General features: G+C 37.3%; 1 protein-coding gene across 2 annotated transcripts in view; it reads left to right on the forward strand.

Annotated features, from left to right (window-relative positions):
- Positions 1 to 18,621, forward strand: part of LOC150087769 (protein SCAI) — a 196,797-nt gene that overhangs the window by 76,200 nt on the left and 101,976 nt on the right. For both annotated transcript variants that reach the window (XM_090370293.1, XM_090370294.1), the window contains one exon: positions 11,651 to 11,737. In XM_090370293.1, the coding sequence (XP_090226419.1) occupies positions 11,651 to 11,737 (87 nt within the window). The remainder of the gene's footprint in view (positions 1 to 11,650; positions 11,738 to 18,621) is intronic.

The raw sequence follows: 18,621 nt of genomic DNA on the forward strand, positions 1-18,621 counted from the left end.
AAACATTGAAATTACATCTAACATAATAGCAGGGTTTTCCCTGCACAAAAATACCGTGTTATGCAAGATTTCCAGCAATTCTCAAACTGTGTTAGAACGAAACTGTGTTGTAGAAGTACCGTGTTATATGGGGAGTTGCCTTATACATTGTGTTGGCTTTGCACGAGCAACAGTCCCTTGTATAGGAATGAACTGGTTTGCATGTGCTGCAGTGATCAGTTTTTGAGTGTCTGCGAGGAAGACTGGGTCAGCATTTAGATCTTTCTGTCTTTGAATGTAGAATGATTGTGGAAGCAAGATGGCCAGGTTCCAGTATCTCGACAACAGCAACCATAGTTAAGTACTCTTGTCCTGTGGTGTTACAAGTCTACTGTGACTGGCCAAACAGTGATCAAACACCCTTGATTGGTTTGCCGATGCCCATGTGAGTGTCATGTGTCTCATCTTGTAACACAGCAATGATGCAGCGCAGTAGTCCAGCTAGCCACCCAGTACAATTTAGGAATAGCAAGACCAATAATTTCTGGTGCATAGTTCACATGGACTATGTGCTGGACAAGAAAAATGTTGGAAGTGGTCACAGAATTGTAAGATGCACACTTGATATAGATGTAAGAAAAGAAAGGAAAAAAATTGACTCAAGTAAATAATACAAAGGTCTTTGAGCTAATAGAAGAGGAGAAAAAGCAGTATGTACTGGAACTTAAGAACAAGTTTGAGCTTCTGCAGATTGCTCAGGGTCAAGATATCGATGAGGAATATTACAACTTTCTGAAAGTGATAAAGCCCAAGAAACCTATAAGTAAAAAGAAATCCAAAGAAGAAAAAATTAGTCAAGAAACACTTGTCATGATGAACCGAAGACGACAAATGAAAAGTGAGAAAAAACACTGACAAGGAGAAAATTCAGTATACTGAGTTATGCAAAGCCATTACAAAGAGACTCAGAGAGGACATAAGAAAATTTAACACAAGAAAAGAGAACAAGCATTAAGGGAAAACAAAGGATTTAAATCAGCAGCCATGAGCAGTAATACAGAAAGACAAATGGTACTGAAACTGAACAATAGCGATGGTGTACTTATGAATAACTGAGAAGGCATAATTCAAATAGCAGAAGACTACTATAAAGAGTTATACAAGGAACGAGGGAATGATGCCAGCAATGGGGAAGATGGATTGCAAATTAGTAACACATACAACATACCTGATGTTCTTATGAGGTAGAACATGCACTGAAGAAAATGAAGAATCAGAAAGCCCCGGGAGAAGATGAAGTTACTGTAGAGTTATTAAAATTGGGAGGAAGAGACATGACACAAAAACTGGCAAGACTCTTCACAAAATGCATTAGAAAAAGTGTGAAGCCTAAGCAGTGGAATAATGCAATCATAGTTTTGCTGCATAAGAAAGGAGATAAATCAGAAATTGGAAATTATAGACCAATTAGCTTGTTATCCCACATCTACAAGTTGTTCACAAGGGTCATTACTAACAGATTAGAAAGAATACTTGATGAGAATCAACCGAAAGAGCAAGCTGGCTTTAGGACAGGATTCTGAACTATGGATCACCTTCACATAATATCACAACTAATGGAGAAAGCAAATAAATATAAAACACCATTATGCCTGGCATTCCCGGATTATAAAAAGGCATTTGACTCCATACAGCATAAGGCAATGTTTCGGGCACTGGAAAGACAAGGCATAGATACCCCATATATTATGATTTTGAAGAAAATATATGAGAATGCTACCTCCTTTATTAGACTAGACAAAGACAGTAGTAAATTTAAAATTGAGAAAGGAGTTCGACAAGGAGATACAATAACCCTGAAGTTGTTTATTGCTACCCCTGAGGAAGCTTTCAAAAGATTAGACTGGTCGCAGAAAGGAGTCAATGTGAATGGAGAGTACCTAAACCATTTACGATTTACAGATGACATTGTGGTCATAAGCCACGATCCCAAAGAATTAGAAGAAAATCTTAATCAGTTATACAGAGTTAGTAAGAATTTTGGACTAAAGATGAATATGGTTAAAACAAAAGTAATGATGAACAAGTATGCCACAGAAAGGGATATAATGATTGAAGAAGCAGTAATTGAAAAGGTGGAGTCATATACTTATCTGGGACAAGTCATTAGCTATAATAATGATAAATGGTTTGAAGTCAAGAGAAGAATAAATTTTGGATGGATAGCATTCAGGAAATATAGTCACATACTGAGGAGCATATCTCAATTTGAACGAAACGTAAAATAATGAACCAATGTATACTCCCCACCATGATTTATGGAAGTGAAACTTGGGCACTCACCAAAAGAATGGAAGAGAAGCTGAGAACTACATAGTGAAGAATAGAACGAATTATATTGGGAATCAAACTGTTAGACAAGAAGAGAAACACATGGATTAGGCAGCAAACTCAAGTAATGGACATTCTTATCAAAACTAAAGAACTAAAATGGTCTTGGGCAGGACACAGAGTGCAAAGACAAGATGATAGATAGCCTAAGAAAATAACTGAATGGTACCCAAGAGGAGCTAGAAGAAAACCTGAAAGACAATGATGGAGATGGACAGATGAAATTCATGAGTTTGTGGCTAGCAAATGGATGACCATTGCACAAAACAGAAGGAACTGGAAAATTGCTGGAGAGGCCTTCATCCTGCAGTGGATTGAAAATGGTTGATGATGATGTGCTGGACAATAGCTTGTATAGGCTGCGGCAGTCAACAGCCATCATGGATGCCCATACTCACTGTGAGACACAAGAAACCATGCCTTGCATGGGCATGTCAGCACTAACACTGAACCACTGACATACAGAAATCTGTTTCCTGGTCTGCTGAATCACATTTCCAACTCTATTGTTCTCACGGTTGTATCTGCATTTTGAGAAGGCAACATGAGACTGCCTCGAGCCTGCCAAACACTGTTGGTGTTCAGCAGGCTCGAGGCAGTGGTTATGATTTGATGACTGTTTTCATTGCATGCCCTGAATCCTCTGATCACCATTAATCAACTGCTCAATTGGAAAACCTACCTTTCTGTCATCATCGACCAAATACACTGTTCATGATGACATCGTATCCACACAACTGTGGCATCTATCAGCAAGACAACATTCCATGCCACAAAGGTCTGGCAGGTTGCTAACTGGTTTCAAGAACATGACAATGAATTATCCATTCTCCCATAGCCTCCCAAATCACCCGATCTTAACCCAGTTGAGCATATTTGAGAAGGACATTCAATGCTGTGTCCATCATCACTGACCAAGGTGTAGGCATCATTGGAAACATTGTGCAACACCTTGTGCCAAGATGTGTACAGGCAGTGTTACATGAAAGCTGGGCCTCACGAGGTATTAGGTAGGTGGTTGCTAATGCAAAGCCTACTCAGTGTATATCTGTTTTAAGTACTAAATGTGATAAAGTCCCCAGTACCTGATATTCGAGAATATTTTTATATGTGCTATTAGTTTTTCTTTTTTAATTAGTTGATCATGTCATGTTTTTATATTCAAATTGTAGTTTTTGTTCTTTTATGCAGGATATGTCAAAAAAAAAAAAAAAATCTGAAGTAGATAGTACACGACTTTCTAATTTCGGTTGGAAATGTTTTGCATGCGAATAAGGTATAATATTGCAAAATCTTTACGAATTGTATAAGAGGATATTTAGTTTTTAACTTTCTTCCTGTATATGAGATATTCCCTTAGGCCCTTGTTTAAATGAATTTCCAAGATAAACAAGTTGCAATTATTTCTTATTTTAGTTTGTAGTAAATCACCGAAGTAGGTGAAATGACATTGTTTTTGTTACTTCTCATATCCAAGATATTGCACTACCCTGAATAAGCAGCATTTTGCCAGTAAAGAAAAGTAATGTTACTTATTCTCGGCCGATCCCACCATGGGACTGTTTCAAAGCTTTTCCACTCATCGATGGGTGGATAAGTACCCTGGTGATACGAGTGACAACACAGAGTCTGTAGAACAGTTTCCATAGCTGCAGTGCAAGTTATTGCTGGGTCCCTTCCTTTGGATCTATTTGTCATCTATCGTGGACTCTGCTGTTGACACCAAAAACAAATACCTACAGACTTACTTGGTATGCAGCTAAATTTAAATGAAGATGCTAAAAAAGAGAATCCAGATGCATTAACGAACTAATTTGTATCTGGCAGACCAGATGGAACACCACCCCACTTGGAGCTGCCACAAGAAAATTCCTGTCTGATGTGACCTTCTTACTCTCTAAATCGGTTAAAACTTGATGCTCCTTAACTATGGAAACTTCCTTTTTGGTAACTTGGACGTGGCTCTCTCAATCAAAAACTTTATCAGTTTGGCTTACATCACACCGATCTGTGCAGCTGTGGGAATACAGAAGACTGGAGTCACCTGCTCTTTAACTGTGCAATTTATGAAGATCTAAGGTTGAAGCTCTGAACTGAAGTTCCAGATCTCTCTCTCTCTCTCTCTCTCTCTCTCTCTCTCTCTCTCTCTCTCTCTCTCTCTCTCCCCCCCCCCCCCTCCAGGGTGGGAGGAATTGCTTCTGCAGAATAAGAACTGTCTTTCAGCTCTCCAGAACTTTGCCTCCATGGTCTTTGCTCGCAGAATTTTCTTGTGTGGTTCATGTATGCAAGAATTGTCATCGCACTGATCCTAAAGGTCACCATTTCGACTTTTGAATCATCCTGGATGTCGAAACAAGAGTACTTATTGAAGGCTACTTTTTTTTATTTTTTTATTACATTTTTTTATTTTTTATTACAGTATTATTATTCTTAACCAGTGCCACTTTTTTTATTTATTTATTTAATATTTATTTTATTTAATTTATTTATTTTTATTTTATTTATTTATTTTATTTTATTTCTATTTTATTTATTTATTTTCATCCCACCTAGCACTAATGTTTTTGGTGCTAGTTGGGATAAAGATGGTAAGGCATATGCTGTGCCATCACAATTTTGCTTGGTATTTTATTACTCCAAATAAACTCTAAATAACAAATGAAATAAAATATATTTAATTTTACTTATATTAAATATTTAATATGATATTTAATCGAAATGGTGATCCTAAAGGTCACCATTTCGACTTTTGAATCATCCTGGATGTCGAAACAAGAGTACTTATTGAAGGCTACTTTTTTTTTTTTTTTTATTACATTTTTTTATTTTTTATTACAGTATTATTATTCTTAACCAGTGCCACTTTTTTTATTTATTTATTTAATATTTATTTTATTTAATTTATTTATTTTTATTTTATTTATTTATTTTATTTTATTTCTATTTTATTTATTTATTTTCATCCCACCTAGCACTAATGTTTTTGGTGCTAGTTGGGATAAAGATGGTAAGGCATATGCTGTGCCATCACAATTTTGCTTGGTATTTTATTACTCCAAATAAACTCTAAATAACAAATGAAATAAAATATATTTAATTTTACTTATATTAAATATTTAGTTCCTTAAAAAAGTTAATTTTTTTTTAAATTATTAAATCTGTGATTTTTTTGGAGCAGCAACTGTAAGCCAAACCAAAATCCGACTTGTGTGAATTATAAATGGAAAGTTCACATAAAAAAATCTCTTATATACTTTTTTTTTGCATTTAAAGCCCATAATGGGCATATCATATTAAATTTTACTTAACTAAACCTCTGTGTTCCATTATATGTGATGTTTGTTTGTTATTTGGTTTTTAGGAGCATTAGCAACTAAGGCCATATTGCTCCGGAATATGCAGTGGTCATTCCCTGACCTTTCCGCATCCTCTGTATTTGGTGGTAATGGGCTCGAACCCCGGTCTAATCAATCTACGCACTGCTGCTCCTTCCCACCTGGCTACGGAGGTGCCATTATATGTGATGTGGCATTAAAGTTCCCGGACTGGTCCAATAAAAAAAATGTTCTTGTTTATACTCCGGCACGACCACCAGGTCAGTGGAGTTTACAATAAATCAATCAATACAAATGTTAATCGTATTTAGCAGTCACGGGCTTGAACTCCGGTCCTCTCAAGGAACGTGTGCTATGCACTCTCGCTCCTGACCACTCGGCTATGTCAGGCCTAAGGAACACAAAATGAAGGAGCTCAAAAATGGTTTTATTTTTATTCAAAGCAATCACCACTTGATTGATTGCACTTATTACACTGTTATAAAAGTTTCTGAAAACAGTCAGCAAAGGCCCCCAAAGCGATGATGTTCTGTTTGATGGTTATGTTTTTCTTTATGTCCCAACAATCTGAAATCTCTTTAGTTTGAAGGCAGTTTCCCCTTTGGGAAAGAGGAAGAAGTCCACTGTAGAGTGGACCAGAGACAAAGCGTCAGAACATACAGTGAACTTCAAAATCATCACCAATGCCACAAAAATCTGAAATTTCCATGAAAAATGTCTTTACAACAAGAACCAGCTGCCTTTCTCTCCAAATTACAGCCTCATCCAAGAATGCATCATTGACTCTCTCCCCTTCAGGCATAAATTCCTTGTAAATTGCACTCTGTATGTCGAAAAACATGATTGGCATGGTCTTGATCCAGGATTTCTGGAAACAAAACTTTTTGGGCCTTGGTGATGATTTCGAAGTTCACTGTACATTGACACTTTGTCTCTGGTTCATGCTGAAGCACCCAACACTTAACTGCAGTGACAATACAGTCAAAGAAATCAGGATTATCTCGACAAGTCTGTATGACGTTTTTGCATGATGACACTCTGTTGCTTATGCTCATCCATGAGGCTGTTTGGCATACATTTTGCATAAGCTTTCTTTGTTAATCTTCATGCAGAATATGAATAATCATCTTCTGAATCATATTGAACTTATCAGCCATTGTTCCGAGGGTCAAACAACAATCTCTTACTACAATTTCTTGAACTTTTGCATCTTTGTTGTCATTTTGGGAGTTTGACAGATGCCCTCTTCTTGGTTCATTGAGAACATCCTTACATCTGTCTTTAAACTGCTTATGCCATTCAAACACATTGGTACAACTTAATGTTTCATCACCATAAACAGTATTTAACAGTTCATATATTTCTGTTGTAGATTTTTCCAGTTTAAAGCAAAATTTGATATTTGTTTGTTGGTCCATTGCAAAATTGTGGTATGGGACGTTAACACTACTAATGAAATTGGTTGTTATTATTATTATTTTTTTTTTTATGTTAAACCCAAACACAAGAGGTATTAGAACCTATAGTACTTAGTACCGTGCTTGGGTTGGAGATTGAGAAGACGAAATAAGATATTTGTTGACATTGGACTTGAACTTCTGTAGACTATAATTTTCAGGAAATACATATGAAGGAAGGTTGTTCCAGAAAACGGCAGTTGAATGAATAAACGAGGAAGATGAAAAGTTGGTTCTGTGAGTTTGAAGTTGGACAGTAAATGGATGTTGGCTGGTGGCGGCACGTGTTCGGGCTGTTTTGAAAGAGAGAGAGCGGGAATTATAGAAGCCAATTCAGAAGAACAGTGCCCATGGAAGTATCTGTAGAAGAGGCATGCAGCAGAAACAGTACATCTATGAGACAGCGAGTGGAGAGACTCTGTTAGAGATGAATCATTAATTAACCTAACTGCCCTCTTCTGAATGGAATCAAGAAGCCTGACAGAAGTTTTGAGGGCACTACCCCAGATGTGGGAACAATATTCCATGGCAGGGTGGATTTGCGATTTATACAGAGTGAGCAGCTGTTTGGAAGAAAAGTAACACCGAGAGCGAAAGACAAAACCAAGTTTTTTAGATGCAGAGGAAGCAATATTTGTAATGTGCTTGTGCCAAGAGATACTAGAAGTCAGGGTAATCCCCAAAAGAGATATATCATTTTGCCTAGAAATCGGAGTGTCACTAAAGATAAGCATAGGAGCAGAAGAATCCTTTTTGCGAGATATAAGACAAGACTGAGTTTTAGAAGTTTTGAAATCAAATCTTCTAAAACTCAGAGGATCTGAAGTTCGGCATTTAAGGAATTGGTAGCAGATTTTCGAGGAGTTGAAGCTGATTGAGCAGGGCAAGGTTTCTCAAAATGGAAAGTAGAATGCAATGTGCTATCATCGGCAAAATTATGGATAGTATTTTCAGTCAATGGAAGAAGGTCATTAATATACAAGAGGAAAAGAGTGGGGGAAAGAACTGAACCTTGGGGGACACCGGCATTAGTGGAGAAGTTAGAAGACAGAGAGCCATCTACCATAACCCTCAGTGAGTGATCAGAGAGAAAACTGGATAACTAATTACTAAAAACTGTTGGCAAACCATAAGATGGAAGCTTGTTTAGAAGACCTTTATGCCAAACACGATCGAAAGCCTTTGAGATGTCAAGAGCAACTAAAATTTAGTCCATAAATGGGTAACATAAGCCAGAATATCACCAGTGGACACTGACGGAATCCATACTGGCGATCATTGATCAGAGGGAAGGTTTCTAGGTAGTTTAAGAGTTGGCGGTTAATTGATTTCTCCATTACTTTAGAAAGAGTAGAAGTAATTGCAATGGGATGATAATTGGATGGGAGGGATTTGTCACCCTTTTTAGGAACTGGCTGAATATGAGCAAATTTCCAAGCAGAAGGAAAAACACCTTTGGAATAAGAAAGTGAAAAAAGGCGACAAAGAATAGGAGTAAGTTCAGGAGCACATGTTTTCAGAACAAGTGGAGAAATACCATCGGGACCTGGAACTTTCTTAGCATCAAGATTCATCAAAATCCTTCTGACATCCTTTTGACGGAAGACCACAGGAGGCATTGAATGGAGCTTGTTGGAAATGGTGGGAGGTGTTTTACCAAGAGAAAAATGGGATGCTAGGAGGTCAGCTTTATCCTTGGCTGAAGTGGCAACAAAACCATCTGGTTTGGACAGAGGTGGGAGCAGAGATGGGCAAAAGTTGCAGCCAATAGCTTTGACAAGAGACCAGAATGCTTGGCTACCATTAGGGCATGAAGCAAGTTTTCTACTCTTAGCCTGTTCAAACTGTAGTTTGGACTGATTAATAACTGCTTTACAATTGTTGTGAGCTTTGTTGTAGGCAGAAAATGAAACTGAAGAATTAGAAACAAGCCAATTATGATATCTAACATTCTTCTCTTGAACAGCCTTAGCACATTTATTGGAAAACCAAGATTTAGATAAAGGATGAATTTTAAAGTGGAGTGTGGGATAAAGGATTCCATTCCTGCAAGAATAATTTCACTGACACGATCTGAGCAAACGTTGACATCAGAAGTTTTGAAACAGTAATCCGACCAAGGTAAAGAAGAAAAGAAATCTCTCAGGTCATCCCATTTTGCATTCTTGTAATGCCAAACAACACGAGGTTGGGAATAGCCATGAGATAAAGACTCCATTGGAGAAGAGACAATCAGCAAGTTGTGATCTGAAGTGTCTAAAGGACTTCTCACTTCGACTGTGTACTTAGAATGGTTGTTTGTGAGAAAAAGATCAAGCGTGTTGGCTGTATGATTAGGATTGTCTGGTATTCTTGTTGGTACATGAACAATCTGTGCAAGGTCATTAGTAATTGCAAAAGCCTCAGGATCTCGACCAGCTGGATCGGTGTGACTAGAAAACGGAAGCCAGCTGGAGTTGTGAACATTAAAATCACCAAGGAAAATGAACTCACTGTTAGGAAAGTTGGACTGGAGAAAGTCAAGTTGCAAAGAGAGGAAGTCAAAGAGCTCCAAGTGATTAGTGGAGTTGGGAGAACGGTAGAGAAAACAGATGAATTTTACACAATGAGGTAGACAGATTTTAAGCCATAGAAGATCAAAGAGAGGAGATTCCAAATTGCCAAGTCTCTGACAGGGAATATCAGAACGGACATATGCAAAAGTACCATCTTTGAGGTGAAAGGAATCATACAGGGAATAATTTGGGCATCTGAGATGAGCAGTAGTTGAATCAACCGATAACTGAGATTTTGTCAGAAAAAGTACATGGGGTTTGGCAGACTGCATGTGGAAATGGACATCGTTGAGATTAGAATTGAGACCACATATATTTATGAAATGAATTAGGAAGTGCTTGGGAGGTTTAGAGCTTTTTGCAGATAAGCTTGCTCTATTAGTTTGACAATTCATGGTGTATTCAATAGTAAGAAAAAGTGAGTGGGACATGCTGTATGAAGTAATGAAATTTTTGGATATACACATGCTAAGAATTTTTGGCGCACATATGGTAAGATTATACCCAGATCCTTGACATAACGTGGCCTCGACAATGCTCCCCGCATACACACTACTCGGACTTCCTCCAGTCACTATCTGGCAGAGTAGAGGTAGCAAGATTATATACTAGCTGATCCGGAAGCCTCCTGTAGTCTTACCGGTCGGTTCGGTCCAGTGTACTAACTAGTGGCCAGCCTGCGAACACCGTTTCAGAGCTGTACTCTCGAAATGTGAGGAATATTGGATCTCACCACGATGTTCATCATAACCTCAAAAGTCATCAATTATACTGCATGATGGAAGAGATAGGGAAGAGTTGATCGGAACTTAGCTCTAGAGACTAAACATGGGTTCCACCACTTCAAGCCTCCAATAATCAAAGTGGTTGTATTGCACCAGTTGATGAGAGTCATCTACCACCTAGTACTGCCTGGTAACATAGAGGGACAGCATTCCTCCATGTGGTATGGGTGCCACACCTCGATCCCGGCTTAAACTGGTTCACACCTGGGTGGTCACCCACCATGTACTTGTGCATGGAGGTTATACCCAGGATTACTAACAGTCCCACCATCGTGAAGGTGCAAGCAGAGGATTTGGCTGTCACAGACCATCTGGACTTCGCCGAAATTGGGTCCACTTGACTTAAGTGTCACCCATATATCAGTTCCATCAGTGTTTTAGACTCCCAGGTAGCAAGTACAGCTTGTCTGGCATATCTGAGAGAAAACATGTGTGACAACCTCAAGGACCTAACCTATCAGCCTGACCTATTTTCAACCTATCAGCCTACTGGCAATCTCTGTACCACTTTAGAGGAAGTTTGAACTATGCATCATTGAACATGACTGTAACTGCATCATCAGTCCAGGCACCTCTGTAGCCAGGTGGGCAGAAGCAGCAGTGTGTAGCACACGCTTCTTGATTAGACCGTGGTTCGAGCCTGTGCCCACCAAATACGGAGGATGCGGAAAGGTCAGGAAATGACCACTGCATATCCCCGGAGCAATATGGCCTTAGTTGCTAATGCTCCTAAAAAAACAAAAAAAAAAAAAAAACCAAAAACATCAGTCCAGGAACTATCGTTATAACTTGGGTTCCGAGCTAGTGTTTCTGACAAGCTGAGGATGTGCAGCATTTGATTTTTGTATCACTTGGATATAAACAATGTGTCGCACTAATGATAAATTTTATGCAAATGCATCAATTTACTGTCCTTTTGCATCGTTCAAATTTAATCAAATTACATGTCAGCCGTGAATATTTACAACTTCTCATATCTGGTATATATGAAGTTTTGCTGTATTTGCAATGCTATAATAAAATAATTAATCAAGAACACTTGAATATTTAATTATTCGATTAAAATAGAGAAATCTCTTCTAATTAAAATTAGATTAATTTAGTATTATCAAATATTTATTTTATGTTAAAATTAATTTTCTTTTTAGGCAAGTTTTAGATTCAAAATATGGACTTAAACGATGGCAAATAGGAGAAATTGCCTCAAAAATTGGACAACTCTACTATCATTATTAGTAAGTTAAATTAATGAGAAATACTATGTTCTATTTTGATTTAAATGATTCATTAGAATCATGTCTTTCTTTTAATTAGTATTTTACCTTAAATAATTTTTCTAACATATTTAATATATTTTATATTGAATTTTGTACTTGATGGTTTCTAAAATTAGTAAGATTGACAAACATATCTTAAATGATTTCAATCTAATGTTTTAAAATATAGAAATGAACCTATTTATTTGAAAACTTTTTTTTGTAATATGCATTTTAAAAATACAGAGGCAAAACTACTTAATCTGTTGTGTTGAGTGTAGACTATAAACTCCTATTACTTTTGTCCTACAGTTTTGTATGCATAGTATTAGTCCTATAGTACTAGAAAAATATATGCTTATGCTGTATAAACAACAATAAAAAAGAAAAAAAACTATCTATGTGTTGTTTTGCTCTTCAAATAAGCACTGAATAACCTTTGAATTTCCCCAATCTATTAGTCTCAACTGCTCATGGAGCCATTTATTCCAACAATTGGCAACTCATTAGCTAAAATGAAACTTCTATAATTCTTCCTCCCTTAATTTGAATTTATGGCTCAAGTATCTTTTTTAACTGAAAAAAAATTTCACCTTCATTTATTTCAATAAGCCCTCTAAGAGCCTAAATAGACCTTAAATCAGATTCCTGCAAGGTGCCTGGTTACCATGCTCTGTAGTGCATACACTGGATGGCCACCTTATTAGGTATATTTATCTAATAATGAGTAGGTCTTGTGTGATTTCTGCCTTTTATTATCCTATAAGTGAGTAGCCCCCCCCCCCCCCCCCATTAGTGCACTGAATAGCCTAGATTCGTTGTGGCATAGATTCAGTGTGACATTGAAAGCATGCCGTATAAAGAAATTTAAAAGCTTAATTTTTAGAGATTGGTTAGTGGTAGACAGGCTCATATCACAGTGTTAGGTTGATTGATATCAGATATGCTTTAGGAAATTGGCATTATATGAATTTAATGCTAATAAGCAAGGTGAACACAGGCCTTTTTGCATCATAATGTGGTTCAAGTTTACTGCATAATGCTGTTCTAGAATTTTAGTACCTCCCTCCATCTGGTGACCAGATTTTGGCAGTGTGATGACTAGACCTTGAACAAATATGTCAAGGTCTGATTTGTTTGTTTGGGGATTTATTAGGTGCATCGGTATTTGTTGCCATAGTGTGCCACAAGGTCTGATGATGAACATATTGGAGTGAGTATTATGAGTATTATTTATTGTATTCCTGTAAATCATGTCATTTTTGCATCCATACCTCTGATACTGGAAGCATCATCACAAAACTTGGACGTATTTTTTCTTAAAACTTTGCTGTCTTCAAAAAAACTAACAACATTTTCAATTCCTTTTATTGTCAGGAACATAGATTTTAATAATTCCCTTATCCTTGCATTATCAAGTAAAAATAACTTTATAATGGTAATAAAGTAACAACAGTTAGGAAGAGGCAGAATAAGCTCCCTCACAGTTCTCATTGTAGTTCAAATGAAACTGAATCCTGTATAATATGTTGAGTCCCATGAAGATTTGAACATCCCATACTACTATAGTTGCCCTTCATCAGGGTAGTGGCTCCATTTGGAAAGATTCAGATTATATTGATGATATATGTTGCTTCTGTTGCACATAAAATACTTCTAATCAGATTGGAGCAATGTGGCATTAAGGGCAAGTTACTGCTATCAATGGTTGAGTGGGAGAAGACAGAGCATGGTTATCAGTGGATGCTGTTCTGCATGGACTAATGTTATTATTGGAGTCCCACAAGGTTCTGTGCTGGGCCTATTGTTGTTTTCTGTATTTCTTAATGATATTGATGAAATTTACCAGGGTTAATGTCTAAGTTTTCAGATGATAAAGGTTAGCAGGATACTTAACAATGGTAATGAAGGGCATATATTTCTGCAACAATATCTAGAAAAGTTAGGCAGATGGGTTGAGATGGCAAATGAAGTTAAACATTGACAAATGCAAGGTACTGCATATGGGTAGCAGTAACCCCTGGGTAATTTATCAGTTATGTGTTACTGCACTCAGGTTATTTTAAAATGAAAAGGACCTGGAGATAACTGTGCAGGCTGCCAGGACAGCTTATGGAGTTTTGTCAATGATATACCAGAAATTTAAGGAGGTGATTTGTAAGGAGGTGAATTTTACAAGGCAGTGGTGGTTAGGCTGAATCTTGATACATACAGGTCTTGGAGGCCTCATTTTAGGAATTTATGTAGATCTGCTCAAATGGGTACAGAGAATGGCAACGAGACTGGTGAGTGGAACAAAGGGGTACTCTTGCCGAGAAAGGCTTCAGTTCTTCAGATTGTGCCATCTGGAGGCTAGGTACATGTGAAGTGAACTGATTGAGGTATCTAAGGTTTGAATGGCTTGAGCAAACTCAATGCTGATGGGATTCTTCCTCTTGCTCATATTTTGCACACGAGGGGATGATTGTAGAAAGTTTAAGATCTGTTTAAGAACAGGTGGTTGATTACATCCGTTGTTATAGAAGAACTAGAAAAGCTTTTATCCATTGGTGTGGAAGAATTATACTATTGGAGGGGAAGAATAGGTGAAATGGGATTTTTTTTTTTTTTTTTTTTTTTCTTTTTTTGCTGATGCTGTATATGCTTGCTTTCTTTTTTGAGACTGTTTCAGGTGGACCAAGTTAACAAGAGCTGTAAAGATTTTCATCTCGAGGATAGACAGACTGGCTTTAAATACACAATTTACAGACAAAATGGACTGATGTTGACTAGTTGGAGTTATTTTTAATCTAATTCATAACTACAACTGTTTTGTTTTCCACCAGTTCGGCACCGCACCTCCGTAGCCAGGTGGGCAGGAGCGGCAGTGCGTAGCACACACTTCTTGATTAGACCCTAGTTCGAGCCCGTGACCACCAAATACGGAGGATGCGGAAAGGTCAGGGAATGACCACCGCATATCCCCAGAGCAATATGGCTTTAGTTGCTAATGCTCCTAAAAAACCAAATAACAACAACAACATTCCACCAGTCCATTACTGGAGATTGGCATATTCAAATACAGGTCAGTTCTGCTATAACGCACATGTGTTTCTAACAATCTGCACATTATGGTATTTCGTGCACTGAAAACAACAGGGCTTACGGGAAAGGGCAGTGCACTCAAAAAAAAAAAAAAAAAAGTCCAGTCTGGTAAGTAAAACACTAAAAAAAGTTAGAAACCCAAAAAATTGCTAATAAAGGTTTGAACATCTTAAATTTATATTAATAAATAAATATTACAGTATATCTAGCACTGTAAAAGGAAAAGGTAAAGTGTAGCCATTATCAACCCACTGCAGGATGGAAGCCTCCTCAACAATTCATGCTGAGGGAAATGGACCATAATCTGCCACGCTGGTCCAGTGCGAGTTGGCAGATCGACTGTATTCAGCAGTCAGGTGCTTGAACCCCGGTCTACTCAAAGAGCGTGTGCTACTGCACTCCCGCTCCTGACCACTCGGCTACGGTAGCACTGTAATATATACATACTAATTGATATTTCTGTTCACTGACTTTTTTTTTGGCTTGTAAAATTTAAAACAGTAAAAAAGATAAACAATCAATAATGACGAAGATCGGGTTTACTACCTGTTTATAATCAGATTGCTCTAACAGGAATGCTCAATAAACCAGGAACTGCAAATTGTTTTTATTGTTTTATTGTAGTGACCTCCAGAAATGTGCTCCTCCGCTGACACTATCCTGCCTCATGAAATTTCTGTCCGAACAGAAAAATGTGAGCTTCTGAAGACGTGAGACAGCCTACAATATCACCTATTACAGCTAGGCCTCGCATAACGCGAGTTCGATTAACGCAATATTCAGTTAACGCTATTTGAAAAATGATACCACTTTTCACTTTACGCGATGCAAATTTCCAGTTAACGCGATCTTTTTTTTTTTTATGCAATAGTTGAACAAGATTTGAATTGCGCGTTAAGCTTACTGCAAGTCGTACGTACGGTCAATAAACAAACGTTTGCCTGCTGCCCGCCCCGGTGTGTTCCATCCATCGGAAGAAGACGTGTTTGTCTCCTGCTAATAAAGTCAATGCAGACTTGCATTTAAAAATTCAAATTTTTAAATGAGCCAGATGAAAATGTTACTGCGAAGGAGATAACGGTAAAAGAATTAGATGAAATCTTTCGTATCGCATAGAACCTCAAACAAAAGGTTTGATGTTCTCTGCGATATTTATTTCGCCAGGGTCCAGAGAAGATTGTTGTCGGCTATCGGAAATTGATTGATGAAAAGAGAAAGTCAACATTGTTCAAATATTTCTGCAACAGTAATTTCATCATTGTGTATTTTATGTCAGAGGTTCCCAAAGTTTCTCGGTTCATGGCACCTTTAATGTCTCAGTAAATTTTTCAAGGTTCACCCAGACCAAAAGAAATACCTAACAGTTTCGTTTACTAGTTAGATCCAAAAACTTAATAAGAAATGCTGAAACTGTGAACTACTTCGAGCTAGTAGTTCGTGCAGTGTCCGACAGATGTCAAGTATTGCTGTGTTTCCCTCGAAAATTTAAAATATTCTGCGGCGCACAGTTTAAGAACCATTGTTTTATGCAATAAACATTTAATTCCATAATTATTTTCATTATCTTTTACATTATATACAGTTAAAAAGTTATTTAAAAGGTATTTTTAAAATTCTTTATGGACATTCCAGAAGGTCAAGGACCAATTATAATTTTTCCTATTGGTTATGATATTTGATTAACGTGTTTCCGTTTTGTGCGATGCGCTCGTGGGACGAATTAATCTCGTTAATCGAGGCCTGCCTGTATCTTGTGAATACAGCAAATGACAACAGTATATCTCTGACCAATACAACTACAGTAAATGGGAAATATGGCTCACACATTTGACATTTTTTAAGCTTCATAAACTTGTATATGTATTGCTGCGAGGTTTTTATGTTCAGCTTGTTGCCGGGTTTTGCATTCACCTAGTGTTACTCGCAGATGAATTCGCACATGAACCAATGTGAAAATTGCATTATACTTGCATTGTTCCCTAATATATCAGTTGTTTTGGAGCAAATTCACATTGCGAAAATGCACGTTATAGCAGAACTGACTGTAATAAATTTTTCAAATTTTGGTGTGTAGAGCAAATTAGATAAGGATCTGAAGTTCTGTAATATTCTGTGGACTGATTAAGTGTGTGTGATAGTATGTCTAAGCAAATGGAAACAACTTCATTGAGAATCGAAAACCTCATTTGGATGTATGATGCTCAGTTTCACTTAGTTGTGTTAATTTCATATATCTAGGTTTACTTTTTTTCAAAATTATATAAATATTTCTACAAGCTGCATTAGTACCTCACCATTCACAGGGATTATGTTCCTAAACATGTTCAGAAACAACTGCAAATCTACAAATAGTGAGAGTAAGGGCTGAGGTAGAGGTGGGGATGGGGGGGGGGGTTAAACCCTCGGCCTGGAAGGAATTTTTGTATATAATATATTTGAGTACCACTGAGTAAAGGTAAAGGTTGTCTGTACTCCACAAACAGGAATAAAAGTTAAATATGTAAAGAAATTTAAAAGCCTTTTCATCTTGTATATATAGGATGTCCTTTGAACTGTGTCCATAAATTTGTTGCTCTGAATGTGTTTATGTTGGTGGGGTGGTCGTACAGCTCTCTGCAGATTTTGATTTTTGATGCAAAATGAAAAAAAAAAAAAAAAAAAAAAACCTCCAATAGCAGATAACATTTAATGAGTAACAGAATCATATATAATGATTCTGTTACTCATAATGTCATTCGTAATGAAAGATTTTTCACTATGTATGAAAGAGAATAGGAGAGACTTCTTCTACAAGGATGGGATACACTTAAATAGAAGTGGGTGCAAGAATGTTTGTTGATGCTATCGAGGCAGCATTAGGTGGGTCGGAAAATGGCTAGCTTGGGGGAATTCACAGACTAAAAGGTTAATAGTACCTGCAGGCAGAGGTGAAAGTTATTCTTGCACTGCTTCTATTAGAAAGAGCAGCGGCCTGGAGATCGGGGTGCTGGGGCATTCAGTGACTTGTGGGAGTCATCACAAAACAAATAAATACATGAACTGTGTTAGGGTAACTAAAAATAAGAATAGTTGCATGTATACTTGCATGTACACCAATGCTAGAAGTATAGTAAGTAAATTTGATGAATTTGAAGTGCTGATCAAGACATCAAAGGCAGATATTGTTGGGATATCAGAGACACGGTGTCACACAGATATAAGCAGTGCAGAATTTCAATTTGGGGAGTACAACGTGTACAGAAAGGATAGGAAGGGAGGAGGTTATGCTGTTAATTGAGAAAATCGTAAAATCTAAGGAAGTGCATCAAGTTGACATAGATGGACAGTGCAATGTTGAATCGGTTTGGTGTGACATAAACACTGGGAAAGCAAAAATGAGAGTAGGAGTGTATTATAGGTCTATTGAGTACAACAAACAATTGTACAGAGAAATAGAATGGGCCAGTAAATCAGTTTGTGTTATTATGGGGGGATTTTAACTTCCCAGATATTGACTGGAACTTGTGGGTTGGTCACCCGCACACTAGCAAGGCTTTTGTGTATTTATTGGATGATTGTTTTCTGCAGCATTAGCATTAGTAGAGGCATTTGATGCAAGAAAGCAAGCTTATGCAGCATCAGCCAAAAAATAAAATAAAATAAAATAAAAAAATAAAGAAAAATAAATAAATAAAAAATAACCACTTCACCCCTCTGTTCGTTCGAAATACCTGTCCGGCTGAGCCTTAAACTTATTTAGGCTATCAACTTCCACGACAAGGGATGGAAGTCTGTTCCAC

The sequence above is a fragment of the Mastigoproctus giganteus genome, chromosome 3, assembly GCF_048544385.1.
Source record: "Mastigoproctus giganteus isolate SK-2022 chromosome 3, ASM4854438v1, whole genome shotgun sequence".
Lineage (NCBI taxonomy): Eukaryota > Metazoa > Arthropoda > Arachnida > Uropygi > Thelyphonidae > Mastigoproctus > Mastigoproctus giganteus.